This window comes from Ochlerotatus camptorhynchus, unplaced genomic scaffold (assembly GCF_037179485.1).
Source record: "Ochlerotatus camptorhynchus isolate MF236.1 unplaced genomic scaffold, CSIRO-AGI_Acam_v1.1 ptg000146l, whole genome shotgun sequence".
Taxonomy (NCBI): Eukaryota; Metazoa; Arthropoda; class Insecta; order Diptera; family Culicidae; genus Ochlerotatus; species Ochlerotatus camptorhynchus.
The window spans coordinates 2,194,101-2,216,391 of NW_027040636.1; the positions used below are offsets into that span (position 1 = coordinate 2,194,101).

The window sequence follows — 22,291 nt, forward strand, 5'->3', positions numbered from 1 at the left end:
TTAAGACATTACAATTTGTATGACCCCAGACACGGAAATTCTACGTTTTGAGACTTCAGTTGAAGTTCGTTTGTTCAGCAGGACAACGACCTGAAGCATACTGCCAAGAAAACCTAGTCTTTCCTTCGGTCTTGTCGGATCAAACCACTGGAATGGCCTCCATAAAGCCCGGACATAAACCCCATAGAGAATGTTTTGGCGATTTACGATCAAGCATGGGAAAATTCGTTTCATTTTGTATTTACTACTCACTCACATACATACAACATCAGAAGCGAACAGCAGCTTGTGCGAGCCACACTGATTTCGTCCGTATTCGCTTTGCTTCTATTTTCTTCGATGAACGCAGAATTGAGCAAAACAGACAACTGAGCGTAACATGAATGATTCTGAGTGTAGTAGTGTGAATCATTCCTCTCTTATTATTTTTTATATGCTGAACCTTTTACGATTGCATTCTGCTGAGTGAGCTGAATGAGAATTTTGCAGAAAGAATCACTTTTTATTTTCTAGCTTTACAACATACATTGACACATTTAAATTGCTATTAATATGGAGAAAAAGGTTATACTGTAACACATAAATATAAACGTCAAGCAAATACCGTAAAACCATAGAGGTAACTCTAAGACCAAAAGGTCCCGAAGAAACGAGCTCAACTTTTTGGCTCAGCTCTGGTACTATCTTCGGTCCCAAGCTAATCGATGCACCTCGAAACATTGGAAAATCCACGAACCCCTCATTTTATCTGTCAAACTTTAATAGTGAATCAAAACAAACATAGTGTAGTACTGGACTGTATACTAGAATGGGGTACTTTAATCGATTTGCTTGGGACCAATAGGCTAGTCAAGTAGTGAGCCAATTTTAAATCGTTAGTTTCTTATTGATTGTTGGTAAAACTGCTGTGGCCAATTCAAATGATTCAAATCAGTGAGCCAAAAACTATCGGTTATTTAAATCGTTAGCATTCGGATTTTACGCATTCAATCTGGTTCTCCCTCGGTAGAGAATTTATTCGGCTGTCTTTCAGTTTATTCTTCTTTCCTTCAACTGCTGTCAGTTCTGAGTCGACCTGCAGAGTCACTTGGTTGGAATAATTTACACTCGTTCGGCAATCTGTGTGTAGGTGATGGCTATTTTTATTATGTGGTGCTCGCACGAGTGAATGAATTTTCCCATGCTTGTTCACGATGTCAGGGTTGACAAAACTGGTGTTACCAATAAAAATAACTATTTTGAAACCCTGGAGCACGCATGGGAAGAGCTAGATCCACAGCATCTAAATAACTTGGTCGATAGCATGCCGAAGTGCCTGCATCAAGTCCCGAAGGCCAAAGGAGGACACATTAATTATAATTATTAAAATGCTTTTCTTTTAATTTAATTTATCTTTTCTGGACCCATGATTTTTTTTTAAAGTAAACTCTTTTTTTTTGTATTAGTGAAGTGAAACATCACAGATATCAAAACTGACTACAGTTTTTACTTTAATATGAACCAAATAAATGAGAGAAATTTATAAAAAAATGTGATTAGGTGGGGACTTTATTTTGCCTATTAGCACACTTAGAAATTACTACCGACTTCGGTAATTTTGCACTGAAATTTCAACAGCTGAACGTTCGGTAAAACTTTGACCCTAATTTCAAAAGCTGTTTCAATAACTTTTAATTTCAAAACACTGTCAGCCTTGTTTAAACAATTGAGTCTTGCCGTTGTGGTGAAGTTTTTCTTGTTTTGAAGCTTTAAACTAATGAATTGAAATGCTTGATTTTTACCGAACAGTGTTGATTACTTACTTATATCAGACCAGGATCCCTCAGGATTGCACCTGCATCACAATGTTACGCCAATTCACTCGGTCCATGGCTGTTAGATTACGCAATCTAAATCTCAGGTTTGAGAAAATTTTTACAATTTTTTGAAGTTTTCCCGTTTGGCAGTTTTCTTTTAGATTTCTTCATATCAACTTTAGAATTCTCCCGCTAATTCAAATCGCAACCAATTTCGTTCAAATTTGGCCAAACCTTAATACAAATCTAAAATGCAGTGGGAACTACAGTCGCAATATTCATAGTCTGATAGAATCTCGGGAGCAAATTGAGCTGTCAAATAGCGGAACCAATCTTGACCAATCCCTACCAAACCCTATCCAATGATGCTAGTAGTTTGCGTTCGATTGGCGAGAAAAGAATAATCAACGTTTTGTTTATAAAAGTTGATACTACCTTTTCAATTGTTGGTCCGTTTTTTGAAAGATCGAAATTCTGGGGGATAGAATGATTTTGCGATTATATGGGAAACCTGCTATACAAACCTGACCCACCCTAATGCACATTAACATTTGTTGAGTTTCAATGTGTACATACATTGTTTGTTCAGTTATGATTTGTACTGAAAATAGGGTCAATGCAGAAAACTTATTGTTAAATCTTTCAACTCAAAAATAAATTTGCATGATACACTATTTCTCTACCAAAATAACTGAAATTAAGTTTATGAAATTCGCACGACTTTTGTAAAAAGTGAATGTACCAACAAATTTGTTCCGCTGGAGCATAGTTTGGGTTCTCCAGTTTTATAATCTGTGTGGTTTAAAACATTTCATCTGCATTGGTTAGAATGGTTCAAAAATACTTTGCCATGAAACCTGGAACCACACCCTTGATATGGTAGCAAAGGGTGTTACAAAAAATGTTTTTTTTTTTATGACGGAAACTCTGAAAAACGTAATTTATACATAGCATTGTAGCAATGTAGAATGATATTTTCTCGTGGCCTAAAGCATAAACATTTGTTAGCATGTGTAATTTTGACGTCTTCGGAAGAGTTGCCAGAAAAGTTGAAACATGCAACTGCACCGAAGATTTTCCGCTTCTGTCACAAGATAGACTTAGTGCCATCTGATCGGTGCGTTGTAAAACTATACTAATTATGTTAAAAGATAGACCTTATCGGCTTGAACTGAACTTTGCAAAAGACAACAAAGCTCCAATTTACATGGGTACAACTCTACGATTTTTTTCCAACAAAAGTACCATTATCATTGGGGAGCGTAAATAAGTGAATAAAATAATAGAATTGTCGGGAGCTTCAACACATAGTGCCCGATTTCATCAAGAAGAATGCAATGTTAAATTTTTACCCAAAATGCCATTGAATCTAAAATTGCAAATCATATAATTGTGCTATAAAGCATTGATTGATTTTAATCTGTGAGGATATTCTCCTATCGCCCAAATGTTGCAACAACCTACTTATACTTACATACACGCGTTCTTTACAATTACCAATGGTCCGTAAAACCCGTCGCTTCCTTCCGCCGTTAGTTTATCCTTGGATGAAAATTACCGATAGCGACCGTGATTTTTCCTCCTCTGCACAGAAGTCAACTTATTCGAGCTGTGCGGAAGACCGCCCAGCCACCCAGCGAAATGTTTTCCGTATCCTTCGTCTACCATAATGCTGGCTACAACCACGCATTGGCAGATCGCCATAGCAGGAGAGAAAAAGACATGCGAGTCGTATTTCAATTTTGTGCTATTTTTTTGGCAACTGCAACAAGAGAAACAACACAAATAACAAAAACATCTCTGAATGAATTTCCACCAAACACCATGCGGCCACATGAGACGACAGGAGCCGGAAAGCTGAAAACATGATCGTCATCGGGCGAAAAAGTAAGCGCATGACCAGTGCTGCCGGATTGTTGTGAACTGTGGAATAATTGTAAACCATAAACCTTACCGAAAACATATTTTTTCAAATGTTGTTACGTCTGAATTTTGTCGATAAATTGAAGTATTACTAATTGGAAAATACACTTAGTCTGAATATAATAGTTATGCTGGCATTCCCACGCATCAATGGCAGAAGAAGAAACTGTTCGCCTCCGCATCAACATGCTAGTATAGTGTGTATGTATGGGTAGGTACGCACTGGTAGGAAAGGACGAAAAATGCTACATAAACTTATGTAGCGATGCTTTGCCGCTACATTTTTAAGACGGATGGCATCGAAAATGGTTCAGCTGAACCAGTAGACTCGTAGACTCCAGTCTCATCAAACATAACAAAACGGACGGCCAGGAAAAGCGGGCGTGAATACGAGTGTCAGTTCTCACCGCGGCTATCGTGTTGTAGTACATCAACGGGTGGCAGTCCACCTGCCCATGCGGTTCTAATGTGCTTCCAGTGCAGTTTTTATTAGAATCCTGCTTCGATCACGATGTTACATCATACATAAACGTAATTTACCTGTGAATGATTCAATTTTTTACTAATATAATTCGCGTTAGTTTGTTAGTTTGTTAGTTGCTAGTGAGTTCATAACCTAATTTTCTACTTTTGGATTAACGTACAATTGTTTTACCTGGTTGCAGAGTGCACACGTGGATCATAGGAAGAATTGTGTGAGACTAGTTATACAAACAGTGGAACAAATATCGACAATGAAAGTGAAGATAAAACATGGTGTGTTGAAGAAATGAGAAGTTTGTGTTTTAATGGGTTTTGCTTGTGTAACATTGAAACACATTTAAAAATAATGTATTCCAGATTTCTCACCTAACTTGGAAAATAAGCGCATTTCCTCTTATTAAAAAGTGTGATAAGTGTTGTTGACGTGCATTTTTTAAACACTTTTTTGCATTTTTGGAATAGTCCAGTTTTAGTTGCATTCAACAATAAGTTACACTTTTTATTATTATATTCATTTTTCTGTTATAGTCCTGACCTGTTCGGAGATGAGATTTGAACTCGTGACTTTGGCGTTCAACACTAAACCGGAGCCGTCCCTGTAGTGGACCGTCCTCTTAATGGACTAATGAATCTCATTTCCGAACAATCTACGAATGACCTCAAATGTGTTTAAGTGACTACCACACACAAAAAGATAATGGTGTGACAAATACAATGAGATATTTCATATTTCAATAATCACAAGAGCTGGCAAACAATGCATTAAGATCTATGTATTCATTTATTGTAACAACTTTAATGAAGGATATATAATCCCAACAGAATATTTTGAGTTTACAATGAATTTGGCATTGATACAGCTGTATTTATGTTCCAAGGAAAAATGCTTAAGCAAAAAGTTCAAATCGTTGCATCTTTAAATTTTTGAGTCATTTAAACCCTAGTAACGAGATATCAGGAACATTTCAGGACATTGATTTCCAGATCAATAATTTAAGCTGTTGACCTTTTAACTCTTCGAGCATCAATCCGAAACCACATTTTTCTCTATTTTGTAATATCTTCGGTAATTTTTAACACATTTCTAATATTTGTATAACATTCGAAAAACATTCTCAAATCTCATTCATTGAGCCTCCCTGCGAGAATAAACTCGCGTGCGAATGCGGCAAACAAAATTCACGCTTGAGATTCTCATGCACTCACACTCACAACGCCGAAAAATCATTCCAGCTTTAATCTCATAAAAACCACTCAAACGTCAATTGATATCATGCGTATGCATGTTGTGTTAGTTTTCCAACCCCTGATGCACAAACAATAGTAATAACAACGAATAACGCCAAAATATAAAGCAATGAATTTTTGAACCTGAAAACTCATCGGTGATTTTTGCGACGTCGAATTTTGCAAGGCAAAACTCATAGGCGCATAGACTCATGCATGAGATTTGAGTTTTTGAGTTTTTCCGAACAATGAATGTTGGAAAGGATATTATTTCCCCTTCTTATTGTTTAATTGGCTAAGTCACATGGTGATTATTACGATTGTTAGTTCAATTTTTGGATTTTCAATTTACGACAAGCCGCTTTGGAATTATCAAACTGATTTGTACTTGCATACTTTCCCAGCAAGCTAATACAAATATCTAGTTGAAAGCTACAAAACCAAATTTTAAACTAAATCCTAGTGCTTCTGGAAAATTTTGTCAGAAAATAATAATCTGGATTGTATGGTGCAATAACAAAAATAATTATGTTAATTACTGGCTAAAAATCTCAATACGACAGGAATAAAAACGTAATCAACATATTAACGAAAATTTGACAAAATAGCCTTTTCAACAGAATAACAATATTACAAAATGAATAAATAGAATACGAGATACATTATTTTGATTTAAAAAATATCGAGTACATTTTCCGTTTGGTACTTAATGGAAATATGTTGATTAAATTACGTATAGTATTGTACAATGATAGTCTTTTATAAAATAGAGTTTTGAGTTAACAGTCGGTCCAAAACAGTACACATATGTTTCAAATGAATTATTCGAAAATGATTCTGAAACACCTAAATAACTAGCTTAATTTTTTTGAATTAATTTTATTCAAGGCAAAAGCGAAACAGATTGAATTGCTTGTTTCATTGCTTAATAGGGTATAAATTTCACTTAATTGAGATGAAAATTATGTTTTAATGGATTACTCATAATGGCATCAAAAGCAAGCTTGCAAATGCTCATTACAGCTAAAATGCTATTTTTCGGATTTATGAAGCTATGAGATATTTTAATGATAATTCTTATTTACAAGATGCAAGAACAGAAGGTAAAGTGTGTGTATGACACATAAAACATGTCAATTTAGCTTTCAGAGGGTCACAATAGCGATTAGCTGTAACGATGAGCAACGCGAGCAATCAGCGATCATAAAATCGCTAGTTGTGACCTTCTGAAAGCAAAAATGACAAATTTTATGTGTCATATACAAACTTAACCACCTCTTCCTTCATCTTACATATAAAAATTATCATTATAGTATCCCATTGTTTCATAATACCGAAAAATAGTATTTTAGCTGTAAGAAGCCTGATCAATAGTATGGCTTTTCCATGAAATTCCTGATATTTAAATTAATATCCATTAGCGCATTTCAGCTTCATAACGTAAACTTGTGTATGGATCCCAATTTAATCATACGGAAGTAAATAAGAAAGGCTTTAATCCTCTTTATTGCGGAAATTTGCAGGTATCATATGTTTATAATTGGGCCGTTAAAAATGTCATTCTCACTATTTGTCCCAACGGAATGATCATGATTTTTTATTTTCAATCTAAAAATGCAGGAATAATGCATTTGATAGTTAATATAGGGTGTCCCAGAATGTCTAAGCACGATTAAAAAAACGATAACGTAACTTTGTTTACAGCAAATTTGATTTTTATTTCGTATTCAAGGACATCAGCGATCAGTTGTAAGCCAAGTGGTGTAGTGGTAAGCGTGATTGCCGTTCACCCCAATGATTTGGTACTCAGTATGGAAAACAAGATCGACGGAAAACAAACCAAAGAAAAAAAAGGAGCGGATTTTTGATCTCACGCTACTCGTGAGGCACAGATGCCTTTCCAACAATTTTGGATACTTTTTCCCATTATTTCACAAACTTTGTAACGGAATGTACTGCCTTTAAATGCCTCCGCAAATATTCTTTGGCCAGGGCTCAAAAAGCTTCGATTGACCTGGTCTTGGGACAGTTTGGCAGACTCATCTCCTTGGGTACGAATTGGACCTTGATGGGTTTATACCAAGGTTACCGTGTCCTTGAAGTAAGGAACCCACGCCAAATCCGGCCAAAACAGTACTGAGGCGTCGTGTTTGCGGATAATGGGTAACAGGCGCTTGTTTAAGCACTCACGCACGTAAACATTGGTTGTCATTGTATCCCTTGTCACAAAAGGTTTGGAAAGCATACCACACTCACAAATGGCTTGCCAAACCACAGCTTACCGAATTGTTCAGTAAAAATCGACTTATCTGCATCGTCAACACTTCTGCCATCACGAACGGTGTAGTACTGATCACCAGGAAGAGTTTTGTAATCCAATTTAACGTAATCACGCACACCGATTTTCCGCACAGCAATTCGTTTTATAACATCCGAGCCCTTGGTTTGACAGATGCGGCTTGTTTTTCACTCCGCTTTGGATTCTTCTGCTTCTTATACGTCTTTAGTCCCATTTTTGTCATGACCCGCTGGACGTTACTCTTCGAGGATCCCACTTTTTTAGCCACGTCTCTAACCGAAGCACTTTTCTTGCACGATTTTCCGGTCCAAATTTCGGTCAACAGGGTTCGGTTTACGTCCAGATTTTTGCTTGTCCTGGAAAGGTGCTTCATCACCATACTTCCGAATTGCGTTTCGAATGGCTCCGATGCTTACACTTTCCAATTTCGCTAATTGACTCAGAAAAATGTTGGGGATAGTACACCATTTGTGCACGATCTGTTTGCGCTTATCCGGAGAAATGCATCGCATTGTCACGGAAATGTAAAGAACCGTCACTTGCGATACACAAAACTGTTGGTCGAAATTTAACAATGATTCAGCCTGATAATCAGCTGTTTAAACGTCATCTGAAACAAGCAGGGGTGTTCCAAAGTCGTGTTTAGTCATTCTGGGACACCCTATATTCATATTTAAGCTTTTGGAATCTTGTTTGCTAGCCAATAAACCTTTTACAGCACAGTATTAAAAAAAATCGAGAATTGGTTCACTTACAAAAGAGATATTCTACGAAGTGAGGGTTTGAATCTAATCGGTATATTTTTCGTAGAAGGTAATTCGCACAATAGTTTACTAGGTACTTTGGCTAGTTTTAAGGGTATATTCTGGTTGAAGTGTTTTGGAAATACACTGTTTGCAAAACAATAATTTACTATCGGTCTGTGTTCTTCGAATTTTGCCAATTTTAAAGTGTGCATGGTTTATAATATTTCAAAAGTTTTTCAGTTTTTTTTTTGTATAATTATAAAAAATGTAAGATGTACTTTTTGAGATATTCGAGTTTTCAACACACTTTTTTACTCAAAATTACTAAAAAGATATACCGTGAACATTTTATCCAGAAACTTTTAAATTTTGTCTCAGACGAAATTCCGATTCCGAAAGATGCATTTAAAAAAGTAGAAGGGTCTGTGCCTAGCGGTACGAACGGAAGCTTGACGTAGGAACGCTAGTGGACGGAATAAATGTGAAGAGCATTTAGTTCTTTTAATTGATCAATTGTCTATTATCTCAACTCTTTCCGTTTTTGAATTGTGGGCGTACCAAATTTGTAGTAATTTTTTTCAAAGAGAAAGTTGATTAAGAGAATCAATCAAAATCACTTGCACCCCTACTTCCAAGTTTGGTTACAAGATTGCAGCATTTTGTGTGGTCGTTGTAGGCTTGTAGTTCTGAATATGGACAAACAAGCGCAGATAAATTCTATTCCAACTCTTTACTGATGTAAGCTTGAAGAGAACGTCCATGGCCACTTACGCTTAGCGTGTTTTGTGTAGGTGACAGCATCACGGACCACATTTTCTAGGAACACCTTCAGAACACCTCGTAGATCAGACCGGAGATACGTTTGACACCACCACGGCGAGCCAGACGACCGATGCGATGGCGGTTATCTCGAAGAACTTTGCGATGACGCTTGGCGCCTCCTTTACCAGACCAGTCAATTGTTGCTTGTTAGGTGTGAAGGAGTGGACTAGCCACCACCTTCCTTCTGCTGCCATTGCTGTTCACCATGCCGTCCGAAGCGAAAATGAGCTAATGCCTTACAGCAGTGCTCTTTTATATCTTTTCAGGTTAAAGCAGAATGATGTGCAACCAAGTGGTATAAAAGCTACAAAGACTCCTCCCATTATGAGTAGTTTGCTATCAAATAGCGACACTGGCTCTTTTCCTTTTGCGTACACGGCGAATGAGAACGACCCAAATTTGAGTTTAGTTCACTCATAATCGCCAAAAGTGCAGGAACTCAGCGATGAGTAAATTTGTTACATGTTTTCCTGTGCAAAACCTAAAAAATCTACCAGAAAATGATGAAATTTACGAATATTTTATTCAGTCTCGGAGTAGTACCAATAGACTGAGTTAATTAAATCTTTACTTTACTCAAATTCTGGAATTTCCTGGAAAAACCTGGAAAATCCTGCAAAAACCTGGGAAAACATGAGGCAAATTTACTCATCGCTGAGTTCCTGCACTTTATTTCTTATTTCTGAGATAACTAAACTCAAATTTGGGTCGATCTCATTCGCCGTGATATCACCTTGAAAGATATCGGCGCCGGTGATTAGCGTGATTACCTCTCACCCCAGCAGGCCTGGGTCCAATCTCAGTCGGCACCACCGGCATGTTCTAAGGCATAACATCTCTGATCACGCATTCCTTCGGGAAGTAAAGCCGTTGGTCCCCGGTTGAGTTGATGGGTCGATTGGTAGGGTCCAGGTGTGAGAGCTGCCTCCCTGGCGTCGGTAGCATTGGAGCTCAGTACGGAAAACAAATCTCGCGTCACTTTTCAATAGATCCCATCTACATTGATTGATTCTATTCATCGACACTCTCTTTCGTAAATAACTCGGCTTCACAAATGTTTCCTGCCGTCTTCGTCGAATTAGATGCTAGATTGTTGCTTCTTCCATCGAAAATATCCGGCCGTGGCGATTCAAAGTTGATCAAGGTTGATCAAAATAATTTGTACCCCTGCTTCCAGTTTGATTGAGCATGAGCATTTTGTGTGATCGTTGGTTCTGAATATGGACAAACAGGCAGATGAATTCTATTCCTACTCTTTACTGTAACAAGCTTGGTGGCCCTGAAAAGAGCCGTTTTGTTGCCAAAGTTGGTGATGATTTAACCTCCGAAACCAAACAGAGTGCGTCTCTGTCGCTTGAAAACGTAGATTACATCCATGGCCGCTTACGCTTGGCGTATTTAGTGTAGGTGACAGCATTACAGATCTCATTTTTCTGGAACACCTTAAGCACACCTCGTAAATCAGACCGGAGATACGTCAGACACCGCCACGGCGAGCCAGACGACGGATGGTAGTTATCTCAAAGAATTTGCGTTTGGTTCTGAATATGGCGATGAGTGTGCAAAATATTACGCAATTCCATCCTCTCTATTCGCACGCGCCCGAGGATCGGAGGCGAATGCCACTTCGACTTGTTTCGTCTACTTACTACTCTCTGACGACTGTGCTGGGGAAGCAGCATATGCATGTAGGTAATTGGTGGATTTGTTAGTTAATTAGACGCTTTTGGACAATGCTGGACATTTACCAGTTTTTCAATAGTTTCTTGTTAAAAATCAACATTCGGAAGCATTGTTATCGATGCGTACCCATATGTATGATCGATTGATGATAAAATTATTGAAATTGGACCAGGGGCAGCTGAGTTATTAACGTTCAAAATCTTTCTTAATTTGTTACATGTTCCATTTTTGGTTTTCACAAAGTGTACCCCCATATAAAAATCAAAGACGTAGTCCTACGTCAAAAATTACAAGTTCTAAAATGACCGATTTTTTTGTCAAAATGTAAATGTTTGCCCACAACACATAATTATACAAAGTTTTGTGTAAATCACAGAAGGTTCGAGTCATTTTTTCAGGCCTATCTGGCCTGAAGCTGCTTGAAATTGCAGCCAATCAAGGAATGCCTCAAACCAGGTCTCTAAAACTTTTACAAAACGCTAGTCACTGCGGTCTGGTTCCGCATTGAACACTAAACTAAGATTGAACTTTGTTTCCAACCATTCATTGGTGACTGTAACTAACGGATTGATTCCAATTTATTTTAAAATATGTAGGTGTTCCTTAGAATTCCTTTCATACAGAGATTCAGTTCAATTGAGTCTTTGTGCATCTTTTCAGCATCTAAATATACAAATTGATGTATTGGAAGAAAATTTAGGATTGCACCTAAGGCTTTAATGTAATCCAAAATGTTCTGCCACCACACATCTTTAAATACCACATGATAGTGTGAAGGACATAAAGAAACCGCACGTTTGTGTTCATATTTTTTTCGAACTTGATGATCAACGTACTCCACACTGAAAAAAGTTTTCATATAATTTCCATTGGGAACGCACATGATATTTTTCCAATAACAAAATTAATGATTTTTATCTGAAATTCAAATAACGTTCATACGATCACATGAATTGTATATGGCAAATCACATAAACTTCATTGGACACATAAGGTTCATGTGATTTTGTGATGCGATTCCCAATTATGAGATCACATGAAAGTTAAGTGAAATTCTAATGGATATTTTCCATTGGAAATGTGATTTATTTTTTGAGTGCACTAAAAAATAGTGTTTTTCCACAATTAGGTTCGCAATTTTTTCGAGGTTTTGTCACATTCTGCTCCATTTATGATTGTTTAGTGTGCTTAAACGCGTTATAGACATTTGTGAATGATTTCATGGGACACGACACGAGTTGAACATTTACACGCTGACTCGAACTTTTTCCCAACTATTGGCAATTCCAGCTTCCTGATGACATATCAATTTCAGTTTCTACAATATGAGTTTCAGCTAAAAAACGTTTTTCCTCAATAATATGATGTAATGCCATGTAGTTTGTTGACAACTCCGCAATATTCAATAACAAAAAATCGAATTGATTCTCATTTTACGTCCTTTATTAATTTTTAAACAATTAACACATTTCAATACAGTTGACGTACTCTCCGACGTTTTGTGTAGTTGGCTGCACCTAGCGCACCTCTCTCAATTTTTGCAATATCTGCTCTTTTGTACGAATTCACTACATTTGAAGCATCTCAACACATTAATCGCCGGACTAGCGAGCACCCTACATTTACTTTTTTCGCGCATAACAAACTTTTATACGTATCGACATCGACTTCAATTACAACAATAAGTGAAGCGTGGATTTTCAAACATATTGACAACTTTTACATCTTTTATTGCGATGTCTTCATTTTGAATTTTTATGTATAGCTCATGCCCACTATTTGCAATCATGGCACCGAAGTGGGACCATCAGCACAATATTTTTTACCCATATTGTTTTTCAATACCATTTTCATATAATTTAGATTAGCTTCTGGTGCACACTCAACCAAAATTGAGCCATCTGTATCATTCCTAAAATTACTGATTTTGTGTGTTTCTGGATCCAGCCGTATTTTTAAAAAACCTGCGAGCATGTTCGCAAGCTTTTTTGGAATATTTTGGCTTAATCACAATAATCGGACGTGTCTTACGATTATCCAGTTTGTTACTGTTACTGATACTTTTACTGAAATTGTTACTTGTACTAGTACGACTAGCTCTTTCTACAACATCCGCAAAACTCGCATTTTCATCAAAACATCATCATCATCACTATTTTGGAATTTACGTTTTTTGCGTCTAGTATTTTGGTCCGACTCCGGCTGAATCGTCCTTGATGCACTGTACTGATCATTATTTTCAGCTAATCTATTTTAAATTTAAAAAAAATAACTTTTCATACTGTCCAAATTCTCAAAAGTTAATTTTCTCAAGAAGACCATTCACATTTAGTCTAATGTCTTCCATCCCGCATTTTAACGCGATGTCCATCTGAGCAGCAATGTGATCTTGCATGCAAGTGGCCGAGTCCAAGAGTTGAAATACCTTCTTCAGCTCTTCCTCTATACTTTTGACGCACGTGATCAGGTAATTCTGCTCGTCACAACTCTGATCTGATAGACAATTATCACACTTGAACAGAACAATGCTGGCTTAGCAGCCCCTAACAAAAAGCTCCCAATAGTGCGCCACGACGAAAGCAACATGTAAATCCAACGAGAACCAACTGCAGTGAACAGTGCAACTGTTTACCTACTTATCCAGATAGAAAATCACTACGGGGCACGCGAAGGAACAATTCTTCTTTGGTACACAGGACAATTTCACACTAAATTATCAATAAATTATCACAGCACTATTATTTTTGGACATGCTTTATTAAAACTAGAAAGGGCGAACGTAAGTTGTTTCAGCTATACTGATTTTTTAATTAGTTTTTCAATCAGAAAAAAAGACATTAGTCATTTATATATTTATAGGCAAAACAAAATTGTGAAAATGTTTGAAGAAACGATCTGAACTCATAAAGCATGTCCACATAAAATTTTCAAACTAACTCAACAATATTGTACTGTTAAATCAATATCTATGTGAACCAATTCTTAATTAAAAGGAACATTCAGGATAGCATTAAATCAATGCCACTAGGTTAGTAGCATCTTCTGCTGATCCAAATTTCATGATAATCAAATTACGGTAGGAGATTATGTCCTGCTGCTACATGAAAGCAGTTCCATTACTTATCGTACGGATAGTACTCTTAAAATAGGTGAATATCTACACTCACGCTTGACACTTTTATGTCGGTTATTATCAAAGATTAGCTCGAATTTTATGCAACGTTCTAGATTTATAGGGATTTGACAGATAATCATCATTCTCATTGTGTTGGGAAATTAATAGCAGCAGATGTTCATAGACGATGTTCTTAGAATCATGGCTCACTTAGTGCAGTAATTAAACTAAATTGTTAAGGTATTATAGCAGGAAAAGCAGATATGCAATATACCGCCATAGAGTGACAAAAAGCTCTTAATTAAAACAACATAAACCTCAGGCAACTGTGCCTTGCACAATTACCGCTTAGACTGGTGTCTCCGGATTTTGACCTAGAGAGTATGAATAGAGCACGAAAAGAGGAAATATAGACAAAAACTCACCCAGATATTGTTCTCCAGCAGCCGCTTTTGAAAAGTAGAAAATAAACTTAACTGCCGCGGAGAGCTGCGAATGCCAAATGGGGCTTTATTTCCCTTGCAATGGAAATGGAATTCAGCGTCCGGTAGACAATGTATTTGGAATCACCTGCTGAACTGCATATTATCCTGAATGGATGATACAAAAAAGCAACCCCACATTGTTTGTCAATGAGAAAATGGATTCGGGACACACAGTACCGGACAAAAATATTCGCATATTAGTCCCATATGGAAAATCTAGATCTCAAGAAAATGGCAGTCGATACTTTGAAGTATAAAGGCTGACTAAAAGTAAATTGGTACGCGTCTCGCGCGCCGCTAGCACGCCTCTAGTGTTGGGAGTCGAAATATTTGAGAAAGGTTTGCTTACACTTCTATAGAGAACAACTGGTGCAAGTTTGATCAAAGTAGTCGATCGCGTTCAGAAATATCGTCAAATGGAACTCTAAAGAAGAAAAAATATTGTTCACAAACACCTGGAAAATCCAGAGTGGTCCGTTTGCAAGTTGGCTAAAGTGCTGAAGATGCCGAAAACAACAGTTTGTCGAGTGATCAAAACCTACAAGGAAACCCTGAGTGTGGAAAGGAATCAGCGGTCCTACGATAAAACTGGAACCAGGGATCGTCAGCTGCGCAGCAAGGTGTTGAGGTGCGTTAAAGCCAACCCCGGTCGTTCGATCTGAGATGTGGCCAGAAGGTGCAAGGCCAACTTTCAAATGGTGCGGAACATCCATGCCAGGGAATTATACAAGTCGTACAAAGCCAGTAAACATCCGAACCGGCACATGAAGCAGAATGCCGTTGCCAAAAAGCGTGCAAGGCTTTTGTACGACCATGTTTCGACGAAACACAACGGCTGCACTTTGATCGATGACGAAACATACGTCAAACTCGATTTTAAGCAGCTTCCCGGTCAAAAGTTTTACATCGAAAAATGCCTGAAAAAGTTGTAACTTTTAAGTTTTAATAAAAGTACTGTAAAGCAACCATTGATGGACTTTTTAAACTTATTGAATCACGAGTTACAGGTCTTTTTGTGCGTACCAATAAGCCTTTATTTCCCAAGTTAACTATATTTTTTCTAGTTTAAATAATTTTGTATGAAGCTTGCATATTTCGTCAAATTAGTTTAAAAAAATCAGAACTCAAAAAGCAGAACTATGACTTGATCCCTGAATATTAAAATTTCAGGTTTGGACTGATTTCCGATTACTTTGCATGATGGGACAAGCTGACTTGATGTATCTAGTTTTCATCTTTATAATAATCATAGTGCATGGTTTTATCTCAAAATATAGTAGTTGATGAGCATTGGTAGTGCAGTAGTGTTAACTCAAAATTGACGAAAATCCATATCCATATAGGGTTAACTACCCCATTTCCGGCCTATTAAGCACAACCCACACTTAGTCTTTCTTAATCTTGCGTAGGAATGTTATTATTACTGATGGTTTCCAAATGTATTTACCTTTCCGTACGTAGTGTAAGATTTGATAAAGAGAAACCAATCGTTGAGATATTGTCAAAAGTCTAACACTGCTTCTTGACGCCAAACTCGGCCTACGGATTCTACACGCAGGCAAAAGAACGTAAGAATTCCATAAGAAACACTTATGAATTTTAGCCACAAGAAAACAGTATGAATTTCATTAATTTGCCTTATGAAAAATAATGTTGACATAAAAAAATAATAAATCGGAGGAGACTGGAACCGAACCACGGACGTTGAGATTACGGAGCTCGTGTGTTAACCACTCGTCTTTCAACGCTTAAGAAAATGTAATGGCTTAAGGCGTATAAGAGCTGCGTTATGTTAGACGAAATTCTTTCATAAGTAAATAATTATAAAATATCGTACCAAACGTATAGTTGATTCGTTTACATCGACTTCATTGATATGTTTAATGTTTCTCCGCGATATGATGGAAATATTGCCGAAATGAATCTACCCTATTGATCTTTAAAACGCCTTAAATTTTAGTCAAACGACGAAAAATGCTACAACAGTTTGAATTTTTCTTAACAATCAAAGAAATTTGATCGTTTCGGTTTAACATTTTTAACCAAAGATTTTTGTTATTTCTGTTCCAAAAGTACTTATATTTTAGTGTATTTGAAGCTTTTTTGAAAACCAGAATCTCTCCATCTTAAATAACAAGGTGATGTTATAAATTGACTATAAATATTCGTCTGTGTTTATGTGTATGTGTGTATTTTATCTAACTTCCACTGACTAGCAGTACTACTATATAAGAAATTTATCTGCAATGTCATATTTTACTTCATTCCGTTATTCAACTAGGAATTTTTAAATTATGTCACACGAGTAGTGAAATAAACAGTGATACAAAATTTGAACTATATACTTTTTTTTATCCGTAATAGATTTTAGAAAATTTCAAGCCGCTTCAAAGAGCAATATTAAGAAATGAGAAGAATAAATAAGCTAAATCGATTCATTGTGCTTCAAGAAATATCAGTTTTCAAAAAGGCAGTGAAATAAGAAGCGTTTGGCTAACATTATCTAAATTATTGCCAACTAAAATTATTATCAGTCAATTAAGCTTAAACCCATACTGATAAATCTTGTTAGTTGATGTACCAGTAGTCAAAATTTCAGATATTTGGATGCACTCCCTGAAAAGTTACTGTGTTATACTTTTATCCTGTACTGTATATGTCTTATTAAAAAAACAACCAACAAAATTTATCATAAAAAAAAGCAGACGTTACTGATTACTGTGAAAAATTTGTGTCAGACGGGTGTTCAATAAAAAATGAGAATTTTTTCAGTCATATAGCTAGTAAAAAAAAATTTTTTTTCAACGAATTCAGTATTTTTTTACTAAAAACATTATGTTTATTCTTCAAAAAAAACTTCAATGAATATTGGAGAAGGGGCCCTGGTCAGCCGTACGACGCAACTTAGTCGCGATGCTCTCACAAGAGCGCTGGACGGCGCTGAAATCATTCTCATTTTTTATTGAACACCCGTTAGTGTTTTATAAAGTTTATCTAGTTGATTTGGACTTAAGACTTCAAGGCTAACCTGATAATCGTGGCTTTTCGAGGCAACATCGAATCAAACGTGCAAAATGTTGACTGTTGATGCAATTGTGAGCTATTTTCTACATTGTGTATCAAAAAAGCCTTGTTGTGCCTGGTCTAGTTATCTCCAGAGTAGTAATTGGTATGCATTGATGACCATGTGAGCAAAAAATGAGTTGCCCGTTTTGTCTTGGTATTTCGCTAAGAATTTTCTAAAAACTGCATAACTATCTCGAGACATCGTTTGAGTGGATATTCCCTGGGATTGAGACTTGAAAAATAATAATATAAAAACGGGTTTTTCGATGAACTGACCAACATTTTAGAATATCTCATTTTCAGTAGTCTGTAGAATGTATACGTTTTTGGAAAAGATCGGCTCGGATGCCTTACTACGTTGTGTTGCTGATGTTTCATTTGACGGTGGAGGATTGTAATACCCCGTTCACATTACAGCCTATATCACGTAATATAGGCTGTCTTGCAATGAGCACTCATACATAGGATTTCCAGAGAAAACTAGATGTATGAGTGCTCATTGCAAGACAGCGTATATCACATGATATACACTGTAATGTGAACGGGGTATAAGATGTTTCGGTGCAGCAGAAAAAATACTTTTTACACTTTAATCGATACATTTTATTGTCTCCGAGAGGCATCCAGCCTGCTATGAGGAGGAACGAATAACTTAATAATGTATAGAAGATAAATTTCTTCCTTCCATACTAAAGCACTAACAAACAATTAATTTAATTAAAATTATTATTTCCAACTACAAAATGTAAACAATAGCACTATACAACGAAGTAAACACAAAGACACATTAGTCATTGTAGTGGTGTGGGATAGTGATGGCCTGTTTTTGTGGATCGCATCTGGTTGGAATGTTCAATGTTTTAAACGTAATTTTTGTTTGTTTTTAGTCTAGTGTTTAATTTTTTTTTATTTAGAATAAAAAGCCTCAAACGAGTAACTATAAATAAATAAATAAATAAATAAATAAGTACATAAATAAATCAATCAATAAACATTCTACACGCAAAACAAAACACACACATTTGTATTGAAAAATTTCCACTTATTACTTATCTACACACACACTTGAACATAATCTACTCAGGAATACACATGAAATGTATGTGTCATATGAAAAGTACATTTGTGGGCTTCGTAATCATGTGGTTATAGCATAGAGGTAACTCTAAGACCACTGGGCCCCGAAGAAAATCATTATTATTTTTGGCTCACTCAGTACCAGAACAACGGTCCCAAGCAGTCCCAAGCTATTTCACTCACCCCTGCATGTTCTGCATGAATCCACACACCCCTGATGTTATCTGTCAAACTTTCATAGCGAATCAAAACAAACATAGTGTAGTAATAGAATTTCAACTAGAATAGGGTACGTTAATCGTTTGCTTGGGACCAATAGGCTACTAAAGTGGTGAGCCAATTTAAAATCGTTAGTTTCGTATTGATTGTTGGTTATAGCATAGAGGTAACTCTAAGACTAGAAGGTCTCGAAATAACGTGCTCAACTTTTTGGCTCAGCTCTGGTACTCTCTTCGGTCCCAAGCTAAACGATTCACCCCTCGAAACATAGGAAAAACCAATAGCCCCTCATTTTATCTGTCAAACTTTCATAGCGAATCAAAACAAACATTGCGTAGTACTAGAATTTCGACTAGAATAGGCTACGTTAATCGTTTGCTTGGGACCAATAGGCTACTAAAGTGGTGAGCCAATTTAAAATCGTTAGTTTCGTATTGATTGTTGGTTATAGCGTCACCCGTCGTTCAGGTCGAAGGCGATATCAATAAATTGTCTTTTTTTTTTGTTAGTGTGGGTCAATTTTACAAATCGCTGTTCCCTACTTCTATGTTCTATTTGGTCCCTAAAAACTATGTGAAATTGGAAATGCTAGAAAATGTTAAAGGAAGTATGGAAAACGGCTAAACACATTTATTTGCTTGTAAAAAAAATCACGCATTGCCTGAAATTCATATTGGGAAAACAAAGCAGAAAAACTTTGTTGAAGTTATTACCATTTATTCTGTACAAAAAGTTATTACCATTTTGTACAAAAAGTTATTACCATTTATTGGTTTAATCTTCCGTGTATACCTCCTAACTGACGTATTGACGCATAGATATCATTTTTTGATCTTATTGCAAACACTCATGTGTAAAACAAACAATACCAACTTGTAGCTTAACGTAAATAAACTATACGAACTTGCAGAGGAATCATTCTCCATACCTGATTGTGTTGCTAGTTTGCGAGGACGAGTTTATATGTGTGAAAAATCGGCGTATAGGTAATAAATAAAAAAAAAATATTAGGAGTGATTCAAGACTAGGGCGCATTAGGTTTTGTGAACAATGACTTATGTTCACAAAACCTTATGCGCCCTAATCTAGAATTTTTATTAATTAGCTATACACACTACGAGAAAGTCACATATATTTCAGTGCACTAAAACCGAACATGCAAGCGGCTCATATAATATGAAAATAAGTTGAATGAAACGAGAAATTCAATTCAATCAAAGCCACTTTTTGCAAGTTACAATAAGTTTCGGTTCCGGAATATTTAATTTTACATGACATATTTATTTATGTTCTATGGATAACGTCTAGTATAAAAATAGTTATTTCTAAGTGTAGTCTCTCTAAGTATGGCGCGCCTAAATCTTTCTGGAGGCGGCAAGTTCCGTTCCCAGCTCGCTCTTGGATTTGATCGAGTTGTAATTTTATGTTCGACTTTTCTAGGCAAAGTCTCCTTAATAAAGATAAATATAAAAAAGGCTTTTCTAGGCTTGATGCAAAAATGCTACGCACAACAAAAAATAACATTAAAATGGTAATGGAAATGGAAATTTGCACCTGGCCTCACAACTTGGTGTTCTTTGAGCACCTTCCTGTTTATGAATTGAGAGCTAAATAAACCGGAGGTTTCCATGTTTGTTGTGTCCTAAGCACAAATTAACTCAATACCCAGAATGGTCATGAAATTCTCCATCACGACAAATTAATCAACCTTACCGGGAATCGAAACTACCGTCTACTGGCATGGTATAGCACGCTTTTACTGAATATCAGGAGACTCAAATTCGACTGTAGGATTAATAATTCAAACTGCTTTATTTTTCTTTACAGATTCCGCAATGAAGATGTATTTATTCCTCGCAATTCTGATATACAAATGCAGTAATCATTTATCTTGTGCTGAATATGAATTGGCGGAAACGAGTCAAGCAGAGAATGATCCTTCCGTCTCTCTGGATTATAACCCTGGGAATGAAGGCGATTACAGCAACAACAATGGAGTAGTCTTTGAGTTCCGCCGTAGTATTAAAAGTGATAATACGGAAATAGAAGCAAGAAGACGCAGTGCTTTGGATAAGAATTTTATGCGATTCGGGCGTACCGATCCTACCACCTTACAACGTGTAGCACGTGCTAGTAAACAGGCTAATTTGATGCGATTTGGTCGTGCCGGTCAGGGATTCATGCGATTTGGAAGAATTCCTACTGATGTGCCATATTCACTCGTGCATTACGAAGATTTGAATGATCACTTAGACAACGAGAATGCCGGTGACTCGAGTGAAGAATCCACGTATTCTAAACGAACACCTAACTCGGATGAAATTACAGAAGTCAGTGATTCTGGAGAACAAATCAAACCAAAGCAGTTTGTATATTACAGGCGTGATTCACCGAAAAACTTGATGAGATTTGGTAAACGAGCCGATGCTAACAAGTTTCTTCGATTAGACCGAGCCAATCTCATGCGATTTGGTCGAGCTGGAGCGAATCTTCAACGAGGGAATCTGCTTCGTTTTGGCCGTGCTAGTGGGAACCTTATGCGTTTTGGCCGATCGAAAGGTAATTTGATGAGATTTGGCCGATCGGATCCACGTTTTTTGCGGCTCATGAAGATGGATAACAATTTTATGCGATTCGGACGGTCGGACAAGACACTGAAAGCATCCAGTAGAAACGGAACAGGCACGGAGTCTTTACTAACCACAAACGTTGAAATTAATCCATCGGATAAAAACAACGCCCCTTCCAAATCTGATGAAGACTACGAAATACATTTACGAGAAGAGGACATCCTTGCTCCTTTTTACGTTTCTAACAATTAGTTCTTTGCACACTGATAGACAAAATTTAAGCGAACTGATACCGTTTTCTATAGCCAGATTGTTAGTGATATTTAAAACGTTCAATGTATGCTCTATTTCATTGAAGTTGAACCGTTATGATAAGGCTGGGATTAACAATCTGGCTATAGCGAATGATGGTGAAATCTTCCTTTAAGCTTCAAGGATACCAAATAAACTAGTCAACAAACCAGATGAAGTGATTCTTACTATTTAGCTATATTTATAAATTTACAGATTGATTGTAGTCGTTATTATCATTATCATCTCAGTCATACTGATTTACTGTAATATAAAATAAAATTAAAAAATACGCATTAAAATCACGTGGATGAATTATGCCATCACTTTTCCGAAATCCATTGTAATGAAATTGAATCTATTGATGATTTTGTTTGTTTTTATTTAATATGCAGGGCTGACAAGGGCTTTCGGTAAAATTTCGATTATTTTTTATTTTAACACAGGTGTAAATAATGTATGCGGCAGAAATCTCAAAGCAATATAGCA

General features: G+C 36.5%; 1 protein-coding gene across 2 annotated transcripts in view; it reads left to right on the forward strand.

Moving 5' to 3' along the window:
• The window catches only part of FMRFa (FMRFamide), a 45,269-nt gene extending 23,180 nt beyond the window's left edge, over window positions 1–22,089 (forward strand). The window contains exons 1-2 of one of the 2 annotated variants that reach the window (XM_065221612.1): window positions 4,019–4,250; window positions 20,769–22,089. In XM_065221612.1, coding sequence (XP_065077684.1) covers window positions 20,777–21,763 — 987 coding nt within the window. In that variant the 5' untranslated portion in view covers window positions 4,019–4,250; window positions 20,769–20,776 and the 3' untranslated portion in view covers window positions 21,764–22,089. Of the gene's footprint in view, window positions 1–4,018; window positions 4,251–20,768 lie in introns of those variants that run through there. The other variant, XM_065221611.1, reaches the window with a different exon arrangement.
• The last annotated feature ends 202 nt before the right edge of the window (window positions 22,090–22,291 follow it).